We start from the raw sequence: 14,223 nt of genomic DNA, 5'->3' as shown, positions 1-14,223 counted from the left end.
CTTTTGAAAAAAAGAGTTGTTTTTAAGCAAAGAAGGCCATTATCCATGTCCAGCAGGAGGGGTTTAATTCTTCTCCACAGAGGGTTTCCCGGTCCGTTGCCCCCAGGAGCGAGCCGGGTCCGCAGCGTTCCAGGCGGGCTGGCGGGGCGCACGGCCGGACTACAGGATCCAGAGGGCTTTGGAAACTCCAGCAGCCGCACGCCCGTTGGCTACCGCCGGCTCCCTGAGGAGTGACGCCGCCAAAACAAGCCCTGATTGGCCGCGCTGGAGCTGAATTCTCCATTTATGGACAGATTGCCCGGGCCGAGCCGAGGCTTCACCACAAGAGTACACGGATTAAGTCGGGGGAAGAAAGAGGAGTGAGGCCGGGCAGCCGGGCAGCCGCGCCGAGCGCCTCGGGTTCCGTTTAGCCGTGCGCCTGTCGCCGGGTCTCCGTGGACCCCCCCAGTTCTCTCTCTGCCAGCATGCGCCCCGCCTGCTAGGGCGCCCCCGGCTTTTCCCTCACCTAGCGCCGCCGAGCCCGCCTGGATGCAGTCCCCGCCGGGTTCCCATTGGCTCCTCTGAGTGCTTGGGTGTCGGGAGCCTGTTTTTGGCCACGGGAACCAACTTTTGAAGTTTCGCCTAGGAGACTGCTGCGTTCCTGCGCCAGCTTCCCGGCAGCCGGACCGGCGGAGGCGCGACCGCGACGCGAGTCACCATGGTGAGTTGGCCGCGCCGCGTCCCGGGACGCCCGGCCCTGGCACCGGCAGGAAGCCCCGGAGCGCGGTACCCACCTTGGGCGCGCTGCCCGGGACCCCCGTGCCGAGAAGGTGGACGCGGGAACCGGCACGTCTCGGGCTCTCTGCCTCTCTCCCAAACTCGGGACTCGCGGACAGGGAGTGAAGGGCCAAGGAAAACTTTTCCTTCAAGTCGTTTGCTGCGTCGCACAACTTTCTGTGTCCGGGTTGGCGATGGCTGCCAGCTGTCTGCAGCCGGAGCGTGGGCACCTCTGGTTCCCGGGGCACGGCTGTCGGACGGGATCCCCTTGTGGCTGCAGGGAATGTACAGTCTCGGCCGGGCTCCGTGAGGTTCGCTCACCCTCTCCCCCGCGGCGAGCACCCTCGCGGGCTGCCTACTGTCCTCTCCGCCTGGCAGGGTGGCCCGGCAGAGCCCGCAGCAGCTGTCCTGCCTGGCACCCACCCGCCAACCGGAGGCGGCCCAGCCTGCCGGGGCGAGGGACAAGCGTGGCCGCACAAAGACGCGCGGCTAGGCGCCAGGTAGCGCGATCACCTGGCGGTGGGCAGGCTTGCTGAGAGCCAAAGTGACCCGGAGCAAACCAGGGCCACACCGGCCCGGGGTCCGTGGAGTGGACGCAGGTCCCTCGGGGGCTTGGTACCGGGGAGACCGAGTAAACACCTCCTGTGGGAGGACCCCAGCCCTGCCCCACAGTGCGAGGTGTCCGCGAGGACCCGGCTAGCAGCTCGCGGCTTGCGCTGGAGGGAGCCCTCGCCGGTGTGCAGCAGCGGCTGTGCCTACCCCCTTGGCGGTCCGGAATCTGGGGATTGGCAGCTGGCTTTCACCAGCTCGGCGGTGACTTCCCAGCTCCCCAGCCCGACCACGCGCCCCCTCCCTGCCGGGAATTCGAGCTGCCTCCCCTGGGCTTTGGTGTGGTGCACTTGGCGAGACACAAAATGCCAGGACCCTGGAGGAGATGGACAGTCCGTCAGGGAAAACAAGGGAGAAGTTCAACTTGAAGGCTTTGGGCTTTCCGTGCTTGCTGCTTCTTCAGTAATCCTAATTAGGTGGCCGAACTCAAGCTCACGGGGTTGTTGCTGGGAGCTGGGAGTTAGCTGTGTCAAAATGATACCCACCTCATTTTGGAAAAAAATCTATATCCGGAAGGGCACAGAGTTTAAGTTAAGGAAAAAGAAAAAACGAAAAACAAAAAACTTCTTGACCCAAACTTTTGCTTTCTTACCTGGTCCCAAATTACATCACCCCAATTGAAGAGAAAAAAACCTGCCTGTGGGTACATCTCCTTTTTCAGTTTTGAGGTTTTAAGAGTAAAACAGCGGACAGAAGGTCCTTCTCTCTGTAAATCTACCTTTCCAATAAAGATAAATCTTGAGAAAGGTCAGTCAGCCCACAGCACATTCGTGTGGCACCCCTGTGGAGTGCCATTTACAATGATCGGGGTTTGGTGGCACTACCTAATCATGAGGCACTTGGGTTTCAGCAATGTGATAGTCCTCCTGATTTAGAATTGCTGTAATTATTTTCCGTGGCTCAATATTTCTAAAAAAAAAAAAATCTATGTGTTGATGTCAGGAGCTTCAAGGATCTTACTGAATGTTAACTAAGTAGTGCCTTAGGAAAATGAACTTTCCTCACAAAAGGGCTTCCCCCCACCCCTCCCTCCACCCGGGGCTGGGCAAGAAGAAAGGGTATCTTTTGGAAGGGAGGGAACTTCAGGAACTCGGTGCTGGGTTTAGCAGCGGTTGAAGTAGGCGGTGGGTCAGGTGGAGGCGAAGGAGGAGGTTCCAGGAGCAAGGTCAGGGTGTGATTCCCTGTGGTTGGGCTGTCTGCCACGGGCAGAGATGGGCAGGTTGTGGGCCGCCAGGGGACTCTGTGCATCAGATAGGGTGTCTGTGGCCACTGGCCGGAGAGTGGAACCGACTGGGCTGTCCTGAAATGGGAGAAGTGCCCTGGATAGATCCACCGGCTCCAGTGTAACTTGGCCAAAACGGGACGAATCGCTTCTGCCCTGGTGTGAATTGTGAGGTCTGTTTGTGAGCCTAGCTGATACTTGCCTTAGAGCGTCAGCAATCCGAAGCCGCAGTGCTAATAGGTAACGTCAGAATCGGTGCGGGCGGATGCTGCTTCCCTCCCTGTGCTGTCTGGGCCTGCCCAGTGGTGTCCCTTAGCTGCTAAGAGCCGGAAGGGAAGGGACCTGATTGTCAGTGGGTGTGGCTGAGAGTGAGTGAGCGTCACAGGTCCTTGGCCGGGCAGGAGGGAGGGCACCTGTCCTGTGGCCTGGTGTGTGTGTGTGTGTGTGTGTGTGTGTGTGTAGAGGGTACAGAAACCTGGTAATACATTAACAAGGTTCTCTGCTTGTCCCCAAAGCCTCCCCAGACTCTCTGCTGTGACTCATAGGAAGACTGTCGTTTTCTGACTCAGGAACACAGTATACAGTTTGCAGTTCATCTCATGACTTCCTCCTGAAAACTGACTCTGGGACACTCCATCCTGGGAAAGCCAAGCACACCCCCACGCAGAAGTTACTTGCATGTTTTCTATAGGAGACTTGAAGAAGTAAATTAAAAAAAAGCAATACACTAATGAATGTAACTTAATAATGTGCAAAAAGTCTCCTTTGGCTTTTGAAAAAATATGTTTCCTTAAAGATTTATTAATTTTCTTAATGCAAAGTCAGATATACAGAGGAGGAGAGACAGAGAGGAAGATCTTCCATCCGATGATTCACTCCCCAAGTAACCGCAATGGCTGGAGCTGAGCCGAGCTGAAGACAGGAACCAGGAGCCTCTTCCGGATCTCCCACATGGGTGCAGGGTCCCAAGGCTTTGGGCCGCCCTTCACTGCTTTCCCAGGCCACAAGTATGGAGCTGATGGGAAGCGGGGCCATCGGGATTAGAACCGGTGCCCACATGGGATCCTGGCGCATTCAAGGTGAGGACTTTAGCCACTAGGCTACTGCGCTCGGCCCTAACAATATTTTATTAAGTATTTATTTGAAAAGCAGAGTCAGAAAGAGAGAGGTCTTCTACCCACTGGTTCACTCCTCAAGTGGCCACAGTGACTGTAACTGGGCCAAGATCTTCTTCTAGGTCTCCCATGTGGGTGGCAGGAGCCCAGGTATACCTCAGCCGTTCTCCACTGCTCTCCCAGGCACATTAACAGGGGACTGGGGTTGGAAGTGGAACAGCCATAACTCCAACTAGTGTGTTTATGGGATGCCCGTGTCCCGGATGATGGCTTCCTCCTCTGAGCCGTGATGCTAGTGACTTTAATTAACAGTAATACAGATTTGAGATATCCTCAGCAGGATCTGGTTTTATCCTAATCTGCAAAGAAGTTCTGTTTGTGTGACCATGACCAGTTTGGACTGTCTACAGGACTGAAGCCTGTGTTGGCAGCCTGCTGCATACTACAGGCTCAGAAATTGTGATGCACGTGTGAGCCAAATATGCAGACATGTCGGAGTAGGGGCAGGTACGCTGCTGCAGTGGGTTGAACTCCACCTTGGCATGCCTTCATCCCATATGTGAATTCCAGTTCAGGTCCTGGCACCTCTACTTCCAATCCAGCTTCCTGCTAATATACCCGAAAAAGCAACATGTGATGGCCCAAGTGCTTGGGCCCCTGCCACCCTTATGGGAGACCTGGGTGGAGTGCCTGGCTTTGGCCTGGCTCAGCCCTGACTCAGAAAATCTTCAAGATTTGTTTTTTTTTCCCCTTACTTGTACAGCACTTAGGAGTAACTTGCACATGTTACATGTAAAAATATACAGGAATAGACGTAAGAACTCCATCTCTCTGATGGAGAGCTGACTGGAAGGAAGGCAAATTCCTTTGATAAAGACATGGAATGTATTCAGAAGGTCTGGAATTTAGTTTCAGTTTGTATTCTGGGAAGGTAGCCTTGTTCCTTCCCACTGACTGGTTTACCAGATTGCTAAAAGCTTCCTGGACAAAGCAACATCATGCAACCCAGTAGAACTGGGAAGGAATGGAATAAGGCACAGAAATTCTGGAGGCAGAGGATTAGAGCAAAATCAGGAATCCAGGATGTCAAACTCGGGGCAGGTGTGGTTGGGTCAGCCCAGGGCTTCTAGGGCAGACAGCTGCCAAAGCTGAAGTTTACTGTGCACTGTCGCTCATCAGTGTCTGTGGACTGGATGGAAACCAGAACACAGATGTGTGTGTGTAGGACCAGGCCTCTAGGGGATGACTAAGTAACACACAGTCCAATCAAAGAGGCTGCCAAGGTTATATGGACCATACTATCAAAGTATCTTATTTTTCAAGAGAAGCTGGACACGCAGCTTTTCCTATTAGATCTGACATTGAGAAATATCTGAGCATCACTGAGGATCCAGGCAGACACACCTGTCCGTTGCACGCGGCCACTATTGCGACTCTCAGTGTATTTCCTCGCGTCCACTCGCTGCATCAGTGTCTCCATGGCAGCCACATCCGCCGTGATGAAGTTAGCCATGTACTGACGCATCTATACCTGCCCGCCATGTCTTCCTAAACAGAAGGAGTTGCCTCATATTTTTGGCTCATGGATTCATTTTTTTTTAACTCCATCTTTTTATTACTTATATTAACTTCCTTTGATATGGCTCTTTCATGGATTTTTTCAACTACTAAAATTGGGAAAAAGCTTCAGCTGCTGTTGGGAGCTACCTGAACACTATTGACTGGCAAAACCGCAGACTGAATTTATGCTTATTTGTGAATTCCCTCCTACAGTGAAAAAAATGCTCAGGCCCAAATGGTGCAGGATAAACTTCTTCTTCTTCTTCTTTTTTTTTTTTTTAAGATTTATTTTATTTTCGGGCCCGGCGCGGTGGCGCAAGTGGTTAAAGGTCCTCGCCTTGCACTCCCGGGATCCCATATGGGCGCCGGTTCTAATCCCGGCAGCCCCGCTTCCCTTCCAGCTCCCTGCCTGTGGCCTGGGAAAGCAGTCGAGGACGGCCCAAAGCTTTGGGAACCTGCACCCGCGTGGGAGACCCAGAAGAGGCTCCTGGCTTCGGACCGGCATAGTATCGGCCCGTTGCGCTCACTTTGGGAGTGAATCATCGGACGGAAGATCTTCCTCTCTGTCTCTCCTCTCTGTATATCCGCCTTTCCAATAAAAAAATAATAAAAATAAATCTTTAAAAAAAAAAAAAGATTTATTTTATTTTCATTACGAAGTCAGATATATAGAGAGGAGGAGAGACAGGAAGATCGTCTGATGATTCACACCCCAAGTGATGCAATGGCCTGTGCTGTGTGGATTCGAAGTCTGGAGCCAGGAGCTTCCTCCAGGTTTTCCTGTGCAGGGTCCCAAGGCTTTGGGCCATCCTCTAAGCTTTCCCAGGCCACAAGCAGGGAGCTGGGTGGGAAGTGGAGCTGCTGGGATTAGAACTGGCATCCATATGGGATCCCAGCGTGTTCAAGGTGAGGACTTTTGCTGCTAGGCCATGCTGCCGGGCCCGCAGGATAGACTTCTTTCATTTCTCCCTCCATGATTGAATCTCATGAATTTTTAGGGTCTGTTTGAGGAGTTGCCCCTTAGGGCTCTATAATGAGCTTTTTGATGACTCAGAATATGACTGGTCTTCTCCCTAATGTTGGCATGTCATGAGCTCAGATGAGGCTAAATGAAAGAACCCATAGTACTTTGCATATCTTGATAATATTAGGGCTGGGTCTCATTTCTTGGTTTACTTAGGAAAGCTCTTTTCACCCACTTCAAAAGCAGAAATATTTGAAGCTTGTGTACAAGTGGAAGATATTACGAGCCTCATAGTAGGATATGATAGAAATTACAGACATTCACAATTTTCCAAGTTTGAGTGGTTTTAACAAAGATACAGCAATTTGTGTTTTTCCCATTATGTGATTAAAAGTAAGTTTCTCACTAATGGGTCTTTCATATATGTATTTGTAAAATTACCTTGCTTGGACTTGATATTTACAGAGAAAATAAGAGGCTAAAAGTTAAATGCCAAAGGTATTAAAAATAAACATCTCAGCCTTGTAAGCACATTCTGTAATAATGGTAAACAAAAGTGTTTTGACTCTCAGCTTCAGAATTTATGTTGGCAGAGATAAAGGTTTTTGGGCATCCTAGCAAAATATTTTTTTTTTGAATATTCTGCGTGACAGCCACACTTGAGAGAAGCAGAACTGTTAAGAATGGTCTCTCAAATAATATTGTTGACTCTCAGAAACTGTAAAGCTTAAACCGTACACAGGGCTGAACTTGGTCTTCCCTTCTGAGTTACAACAATGAGAACAATGCCATTCATTGCCTTTGTTCAAAGTACTTAGGAATAATAGTTTGTGAACTCCTAGATGGCCGAAGGTGTTAGTGCCCAGGCTGACCAATCATCAAACTCGGTGGTACTTGGCAGACTTCGTACCAGATACCTTTCAGCTGTTTCTAGAAGTTACACTCTACCTCATAGAGGGCAAACTTAGTCCCACTGAAGAGGTTCGGCCTTGTGCCCACCGAGTTCTGCTGTGAGAGGGTCACGTTCTCTTGGGTGACCAGAGCTGTGATGTGTTTGTTTAACATTTATCCGTACTCCTTTATAATCATAGACCCCATCATAGAAAACGAACAGCTAACCGTTATCGCCTCAATCCTTTTTCTTTTCTTTGTAGAGAAGTCCAAAGGGATTAGATGACTGCCCTCCTCCGGTGACTAGTTTTTGGCTGAGCTGATGCCAGAATCCACATTTTCTGATCTCAGTTTAATAAGGTTCTTCCTTCCCACCAAATGGTGGTAGGTTAGAATCTATTTCCTTAAGAGTCTAGACATGACCAAGTGGTTTTCTTTCTGGGACTCTTCATGAATCCTGCTAAGAGATGGGAAAGGTTGGTATTTAGTTCTTATTCACTACTGTGTCAACTTTAAAAGTCTGCAAGAAATAAATTCAGAAGAACTCACCCATGGTGCCATTATATTCTGACACAGTAATTATTTTTATGTCTTTGGGTTTCCTTCCAACTTATCCAAACACACATTGTTTTTATATAGTTGTAATTATGGGGCAAATATATCATCTATGCTCTGCATTTTCCACTTGTCCTATAAATCCTTCCCCTTGGTAAGGGGAAGGATTTTATAATATAAATATAAGAATATTTATAATATTCTAATGGTGCTGAAATAATCCAGTAGAGCTGGTTACTTAAATCATATACAAAAACCCTCTCCACACTTGTGTACTGTTCTGGTCAGTAATGGACTGCCCAACCGTCTGTGACTCCTAACATATGGAGTTAGTCCCCTCTTGGATATAGAGTTGGAGCAGCTGGGCAGGCTTGGGATATACAGTCCACACTCCCAGGTCCTGACCCAAAGGTGTCTAGTGGAGGTGGGCCAACTCATGAACAGGCTGCAAACTGCAAATAACTTAAGGGTATTCCAGAGGGGGACTTCAGTACTCTCTGCTTATCTTAGCCAAGCTGTGGCTCAGTGTTGCAGCTCTTACTAGGAGGGATCGGGTCCCTGAGGTGCTGCAGAGCTGGTGCAGGCACAGAAGAGAAGAAAATCCTATGAGCTGAAGCCCTCACTTGATCCCGCTGCCCTTCGAGGATGCTGGTGGTCAGTGCCAAGGCCACCTACACGGACCACCAAGTCCTCCAGACTTTTCCTGTAGTTGCAGCTGAACTTGTGGCTCTCAACACAGGGAAGGGCTTGGATGGGGCCCAAACGCTGCCACCGTGTTGTCTGAGAAGGCACACAGCTGGCTCAGGGTGCAATGCTGGTTGTCTGGGATATGTGGCACATGTAGCAGGTTGGAACCCCTTGACCTTGCCCTGTGCTGCCATCCGGGTCTGTTGCCTTTACCATCATCAGGCCTGATAGCCAGCACCAGTTGCCCTCCCTCCCCATTAGCTCTTTTCTTGGCCTTTGAGGCCTTGTTCAAGATGGTATTGTGGCTGGCCAGGGGCGCCCAGCCGGGTGGGGTGGGGTAGGTGGAAAAGCATTGTCCTTTGAGCCTGAGTCTAAGAAGCTTTGTTCTCTAGCCTCCTCCACCAAGGCCACTGCCTCCTATTCCTCCGCTCTGTCCCACCTTTACTGACCGGGTGCGCGTGGCCTCCACGTTCACTGGCCCTGCTGCCGACTTGGGTCCTTCAGTCCCCTGCAGGCTCACTTGGATCCTGTTTTGTGCTCACAGTGCTTGTTTTGGTTCTCTGGCACTTTCCTGGGGTTAGCTCCTCATCTTCCCTCTCCATCTGAACCCTCATCTCCTTCCTCAGCAGCTTCTTGGCCCCCGAAGTCAGTGGTCTACAGTGTGGTCTGTGTTCCCAGGGTCTGCCTCTTCCAGGCAGCAGCTGTACTTGATGTCGAAGCGGAGGCTGGGTGGGCCCAGGCAGCCCTTGCTCCACATTGCCTCTTTGCAAAGGTGATACTTCTCCTTTTGGATATGTCTTTTTTTTTTTTTTTTTTGAGGATTTATTTATTTTTATTGTAAAGTCCAGTATACAGAGAGGAGAAGATACAGAGAGGAAGGTCTTCTGTTCGATGATTCACTCCCCAAGTGACCGCAATGGCCAGTGCTGCATCGATCTGAAGCCAGGAGCCAAGAACTTCTTCCATGTCTCTCATGTGGGTGCAGGGTCCCACAGCCCTGGGCTGTCCTCAGCTGCTTTCCCAGACCACAAGCAGGGAGCTGGATGGAAAGTGGAGCCGCCAGGATTAGAACCAGTGCCCATATGGGATCTCAGCGCATTCAAGGTGAGGACTTTAGCTGCTAGGCTATCGCGGTGGACCCCCCCTCTTTTTTTCAGGAAGCCCTTGTTTTTATTTGCAATTTCAGCATATACCCGTGGTATCATGTGATCCCTGACCTGCCTGTCAGGTTCCGAGTGTTATTCTCTTCTTTCTGGATTTACAACCTTGATAGTGTGAAATAAAAGTTCCAGTTCCTTCTGGATATGGATGACTTCTGAGGAGGCCCTTTGCCCCCATGGAATCAGCGGCAGCGTATGCTGTTGTGACTTGACATGGCTGCTGTGGCCATGCTTGCTGTCGTTTGTTGTTTTCCCCTTACTCGTCTCAGGGGCTTAGTAAGGTCTTACTTGCTTCCTGTGTAACAAGGACAGCCAAAGCCTATAGGATCATAAGTAGTATAACTCTGGGTGGTGTGGACATAGGGAGTTCTTTGTTGCTCTCTATCATTTAAACTTTTTTTTCCAATTAAGAAAAAAAAGTATATGAAAAACACAGGTCTTATCCTTTGATTGAGTTGCTAACCCCCTGAATCCCAAGTAATGTTACTGCAGGAGTTGGAGCAAACATGTGAAGATGAATATCAGGGGACATGGTCAGTTTGGATTGATGTCGGGTTATCTTCATGACAGTTGACATAAGATTCGTCCCATGGACTAAAGAACTGCCGGAGTGTGAAGTCCCCGGATTTCCAGTACAACTCAGCCATCTTTACTTGCTTTGTCATGTCTGTTGCTTTTTTGGTGTGACAAGTCATCCCAAACTTGATGGTGTTTTTTTCTCTCATGACTTTGTGCATTGGCTGGGCAGTTCCGATCTGGGCTGGTTCATCTGATGTCTGTGGTTAGTTGGTGGCTTGGCTGGGAAAGGGTGATCTGGAGTGGCCTCGCTCACATGTCTGGTAGCTGGCCCAGTTTCAGCTGGAGCAACGGCGATGAGTTTGCCTTGTAGCTTTTGTCACAACAGGCATGCCTTGTTTACATATTAGTGGTCACACCACAGAATTCCTAAAAACAGCCAGAGTACATGCTCCAACACACAAACATCTTCTAAGCCACTGCCACCGCTTGCATCCTGCTTACTATAATCCCATGGACCACAGCAAGTCCAGGATTGGTGTGAGAAAGGGGCTCAGTTACAGTTTCCAATACATTCACTGCTCTTTTCCCAAGGCCTCATCTCCTGTGTTGACAAATACTCCGTCTAATTCTCCAGTGCCAGATTCATTGAACAGGTGAAAGGGAATGAGAAGAAAAAAAATTATTATTTCTCTATTAAAGGGAGCCCTGTGACAACTGCTAACGTTTTAGAATGCTGAATTGTGCCCAGATGAGTCTGGATGACAGAAGGGGCAAACCTGAGCCTTGCAAGGTGGGGCAGCACTTCTTGCTGGCCAGGTCGGCTTCCTGGCTAGTGCTGGACTGTCCACTTGGAGGAGAATATCCCTCACCCCAGACAGAACACTTCCCTTCACTGAAAGTCCTTAGGTCACCAAGATGTTTATTAAAAGTATTCCTGAGCCGGAGACTCTGCTGGATGTGTGCTCCTCTGTAAGATGTGAATTGATTAGGATTAGTTCAGTTTTATGTACAAGACTCAAAAAAAAAAAAAAACCCATTAACACACCAGGGTGTGTGTATGTGTGTGTGTTGTGGGCGGGAAAGAGTTGTTACGAAATTTAAAGCTACACAGTTGGAGCGAGACAACTCATGGTCAATTTTGTTTTCTCTATTCTTATCTTCCTTTGATTTACTTTGGAGAAAATTTCATATATCACAGCATTTCATCCTTATTTAAATTTACTTAAAAGGTAAAATTACAGGGAGAGACAGAGATCTTCAATCTACTGGTTCATTTTCCAAATGGACACAATGGCCAGGGCAATTCAGGCCCAACAGGAGCCTGAAACACCATCTGGGTCTCTCACATGAGCTGGAGGGACCCCGGCACGAAAATCATCCTTTGGTGCTTTCCCAGGCACACTATGAGGGATCTGGGTCACAAGTGGAGTAGCTGGGACTTGAACCAGTGCTCATAGGGGATGCTGGTGTCCTAACCTGCTGAAACACAACACCAGTCCAGAGCATTTCATTCTTAAACCTCTCCGGTATTGCACTGACTTCTAAATAAGGCAAAAACTAACTACCCTTTGGATTGGAAGAAGGGTGTGTCTCAGAGAACTTAGGCAAGTAGCTTTGACTTTGGTGTTTGTTTTACAGAACAATGGAGTCCTCTCCATGAGGTGTCCTCTGAGGGCTCTACTTGCAGTTCCGTCCAGTCCCTTCCATGGGCAGGGCTGGCAGTGTTGGAATCCACGGTCTTGGCGAGCAGGACAGGACTGCTTTCCCTGTATTCTTCACTGGAAACTAACCCGATTTTTCGGAGTACTGATAGAGCAAAAGCATAGGGTCATAGCACTGGCGTCGCATTTGTGTGCGATCACAAAGAGGAGCACTAACTTGTAATTTTATGTAAAGAATAGAAAGTCTATTATTTCCCTAGTGAAGATCCTTTGATAATAATTATAATATTTACTAACTGAAGGCATAAGAAGGAAATTGCTGGGCTCCAGTTGCTGAACTTGGGAGCATTTTTATGTGCCGTGTTTTCTGGCATCTAGGACTAAGGTTTGGGTTGTAGGAAAATTGGGTTAGTCTCTTCCAGCTCTTTCTCTCTCCCACCCTCCAACCTCACCACAGCTTCCTGTCTCTTCAACCTTTCCCCACAAGGAAGAACCAGAGATGCGCAGGACTGGAGCAGGGCGGCAGGAAACACCCAGCACCTGCTCCAAAGTGCGGGAGCCTGCTGAAGGCTACTTGAAGAAGGGGTGCTCTCTCCTCCTCTCTCCTCTGGGTCCTCCTTGTTGGGCCCTGTCCTCACACCTCCCGTCTTCCTCACTGGGCTCTCCTCACCCCTCTGTGTCTTCCCTGGAGCCTGGCTTAGCAGCTCTCCAAGTGCGTGGGGCTGCCTGTGTGTGGAGCATTGTCCGCTGTACCGAGACAGTGGGGCACTGTCCTCTGTTTGAAGCTGTGAATCACAGCCTGGAGTTCTTTTGTAGCAATTGTATATAAGTGCCAGTTGGTAAGGGTGTCCCTTACACCCTCCAAAGGCAGCAGGAATTGCAGGGTTCCACCACTGGCTTAGTGCCATAGGTTCTGTTCTGCCATTGGGTTTCAGTCCACATTTTTTTTTTTAATTGGAAAGTCAAAAAGATCTTCCATTTAATGGCTCACTCTCCAAGTGGCTGCAGTGGCTGGGGCTGAGCCAATTCAAAGCCAGGAGCGTCTTCTGGGTCTCCCATACAGGAGCTGGATGGAAAGTGGAAAAGCTGGGACATGAACTGGCACCCTAATGGGATCCCAGCGTATGCAAGGTGAGAATTTAGCTATTAGGCTACCACACTGGGCCCTCCACCTCGTAGTTTCTTTCTCAACTCGATCCATCAATTGCGTGAAACCACTTGCTCTCTTACATACAGGTTGGGTGTTCAGGACCTCCAGCTTGTGTCTGGTTGGAGTCCCCTTTCTCAGCCTAGAAGGGTCCAACCTCAGTTCCACCTTATTGAGCCTCATGTTTGCAAGTTGTCTGATTCTTCGAAGTTCTATAGCATTACATCTGTAAAGGACGTATGGCTATTTACATATTTTGGTCTTTCCTTCAGATTGATTGCTTTTCAGGCAGAATTACCTGACTTTTTTTTTTTTTTAAGTATTATCTACTTGAAAGGCAGAATGAACAGAGGGAGCAGGTATCTTCCATTTGCTGTCTTACTCCCCAGTTGTCCACAGCATTCAGTGCTGGGTCAGGCTAAAGCTGGGAGCTGTGGACTGTATCCAGCTTTCCTGTGCATTGAGACAGTTGACCCAACATCTGTACCTCCCGGGATGCACTAACAAGAAGTCAGCTGAGAAACGGAGCAGCTGGGACTCGAACCAGCCTTCTGATATGGGATGTGGGCATCCCAAGTGCTGGCTTCAGCTGTCATACCATAATACCCACCCCGTGAGTCCTTCCTTGTTCCGCTTATGTCCCAACCTCTCCTCTCCACTCCCTCTTGTGCTTACTGTTTTGTGACCATACTGTTTTAATAATTAATGGGGAAAATGCTTATATTCCTTTCTGCTGTGGCTGAGTAGATATTCTTTAAAACTGCCCACCAGGTATTCATCTCGTAGGAGCTAAAGTGGAGTGCAAACATGGTGACGCACCCTTGAAATCCACTCCAAGAAACTGCTGTGCTTGGCTACTCAGCTAATGGAAAGCTACAGGAGTCGGGGGAGAGCACCCTGCACCTCGAATGCCACCAGAGCCTTGGCATGTAAAGAGTGATGAAGCAGTCCCGTGTGTGGGTTCGCCCTGTGCTTCCTTTGCTTTGTCCTTGGAGAGGGTGTAAAATAAGATAATACCAGTCCTCTGATGGCACCTGGGAGCTGAGGTGCTCATCTCCAGCAGGCAGTAGAGAGCTGACTGTCATCTCAGTGCCTTACTGTTCTTTTCTCTTTCAAGATTTCTTTGTTTTCATTTGAAAGGTAGATCAGATTTTCAGAGAGGAGAGACAGAGAGAAATATTTTCCATCAGCTGGTTCACTCCCCAAATGGCTGCAATGGCTGGAGCTGAGCCGATCCGAAGCCAGGAGCCAGGAATTTCCTCCATGTCTCCCACGTGGGTACAGGGTCCCACAGCCCTGGGCTGTCCTCAGCTGCTTTCCCAGACCACAAGCAGGGAGCTGGATGGGAAGTGGAGCACTGGGGAGACAAACCGGTAC

At 49.5% G+C, this 14,223-nt stretch overlaps 1 protein-coding gene across 1 annotated transcript in view; it reads left to right on the top strand.

Annotated features, from left to right (window-relative positions):
* Positions 1-309: 309 nt before the first annotated feature.
* MYO1E (myosin IE) overlaps positions 310-14,223 on the top strand; it is a 194,525-nt gene continuing 180,611 nt past the window's right edge. Inside the window, exon 1 of the mRNA XM_040969033.1 lies at positions 310-700. Within this exon, the coding sequence (XP_040824967.1) occupies positions 698-700 (3 nt within the window). The 5' untranslated portion in view covers positions 310-697. The remainder of the gene's footprint in view (positions 701-14,223) is intronic.

This window comes from Ochotona curzoniae, unplaced genomic scaffold (assembly GCF_017591425.1).
Source record: "Ochotona curzoniae isolate NIBS_2020 unplaced genomic scaffold, NIBS_Ocur_1.0 scaffold_4701, whole genome shotgun sequence".
NCBI classification, from domain to species: domain Eukaryota; kingdom Metazoa; phylum Chordata; class Mammalia; order Lagomorpha; family Ochotonidae; genus Ochotona; species Ochotona curzoniae.
Note: the sequence above shows the minus strand (reverse complement) of the source record. Positions and strands in the feature narration are given on the sequence as shown.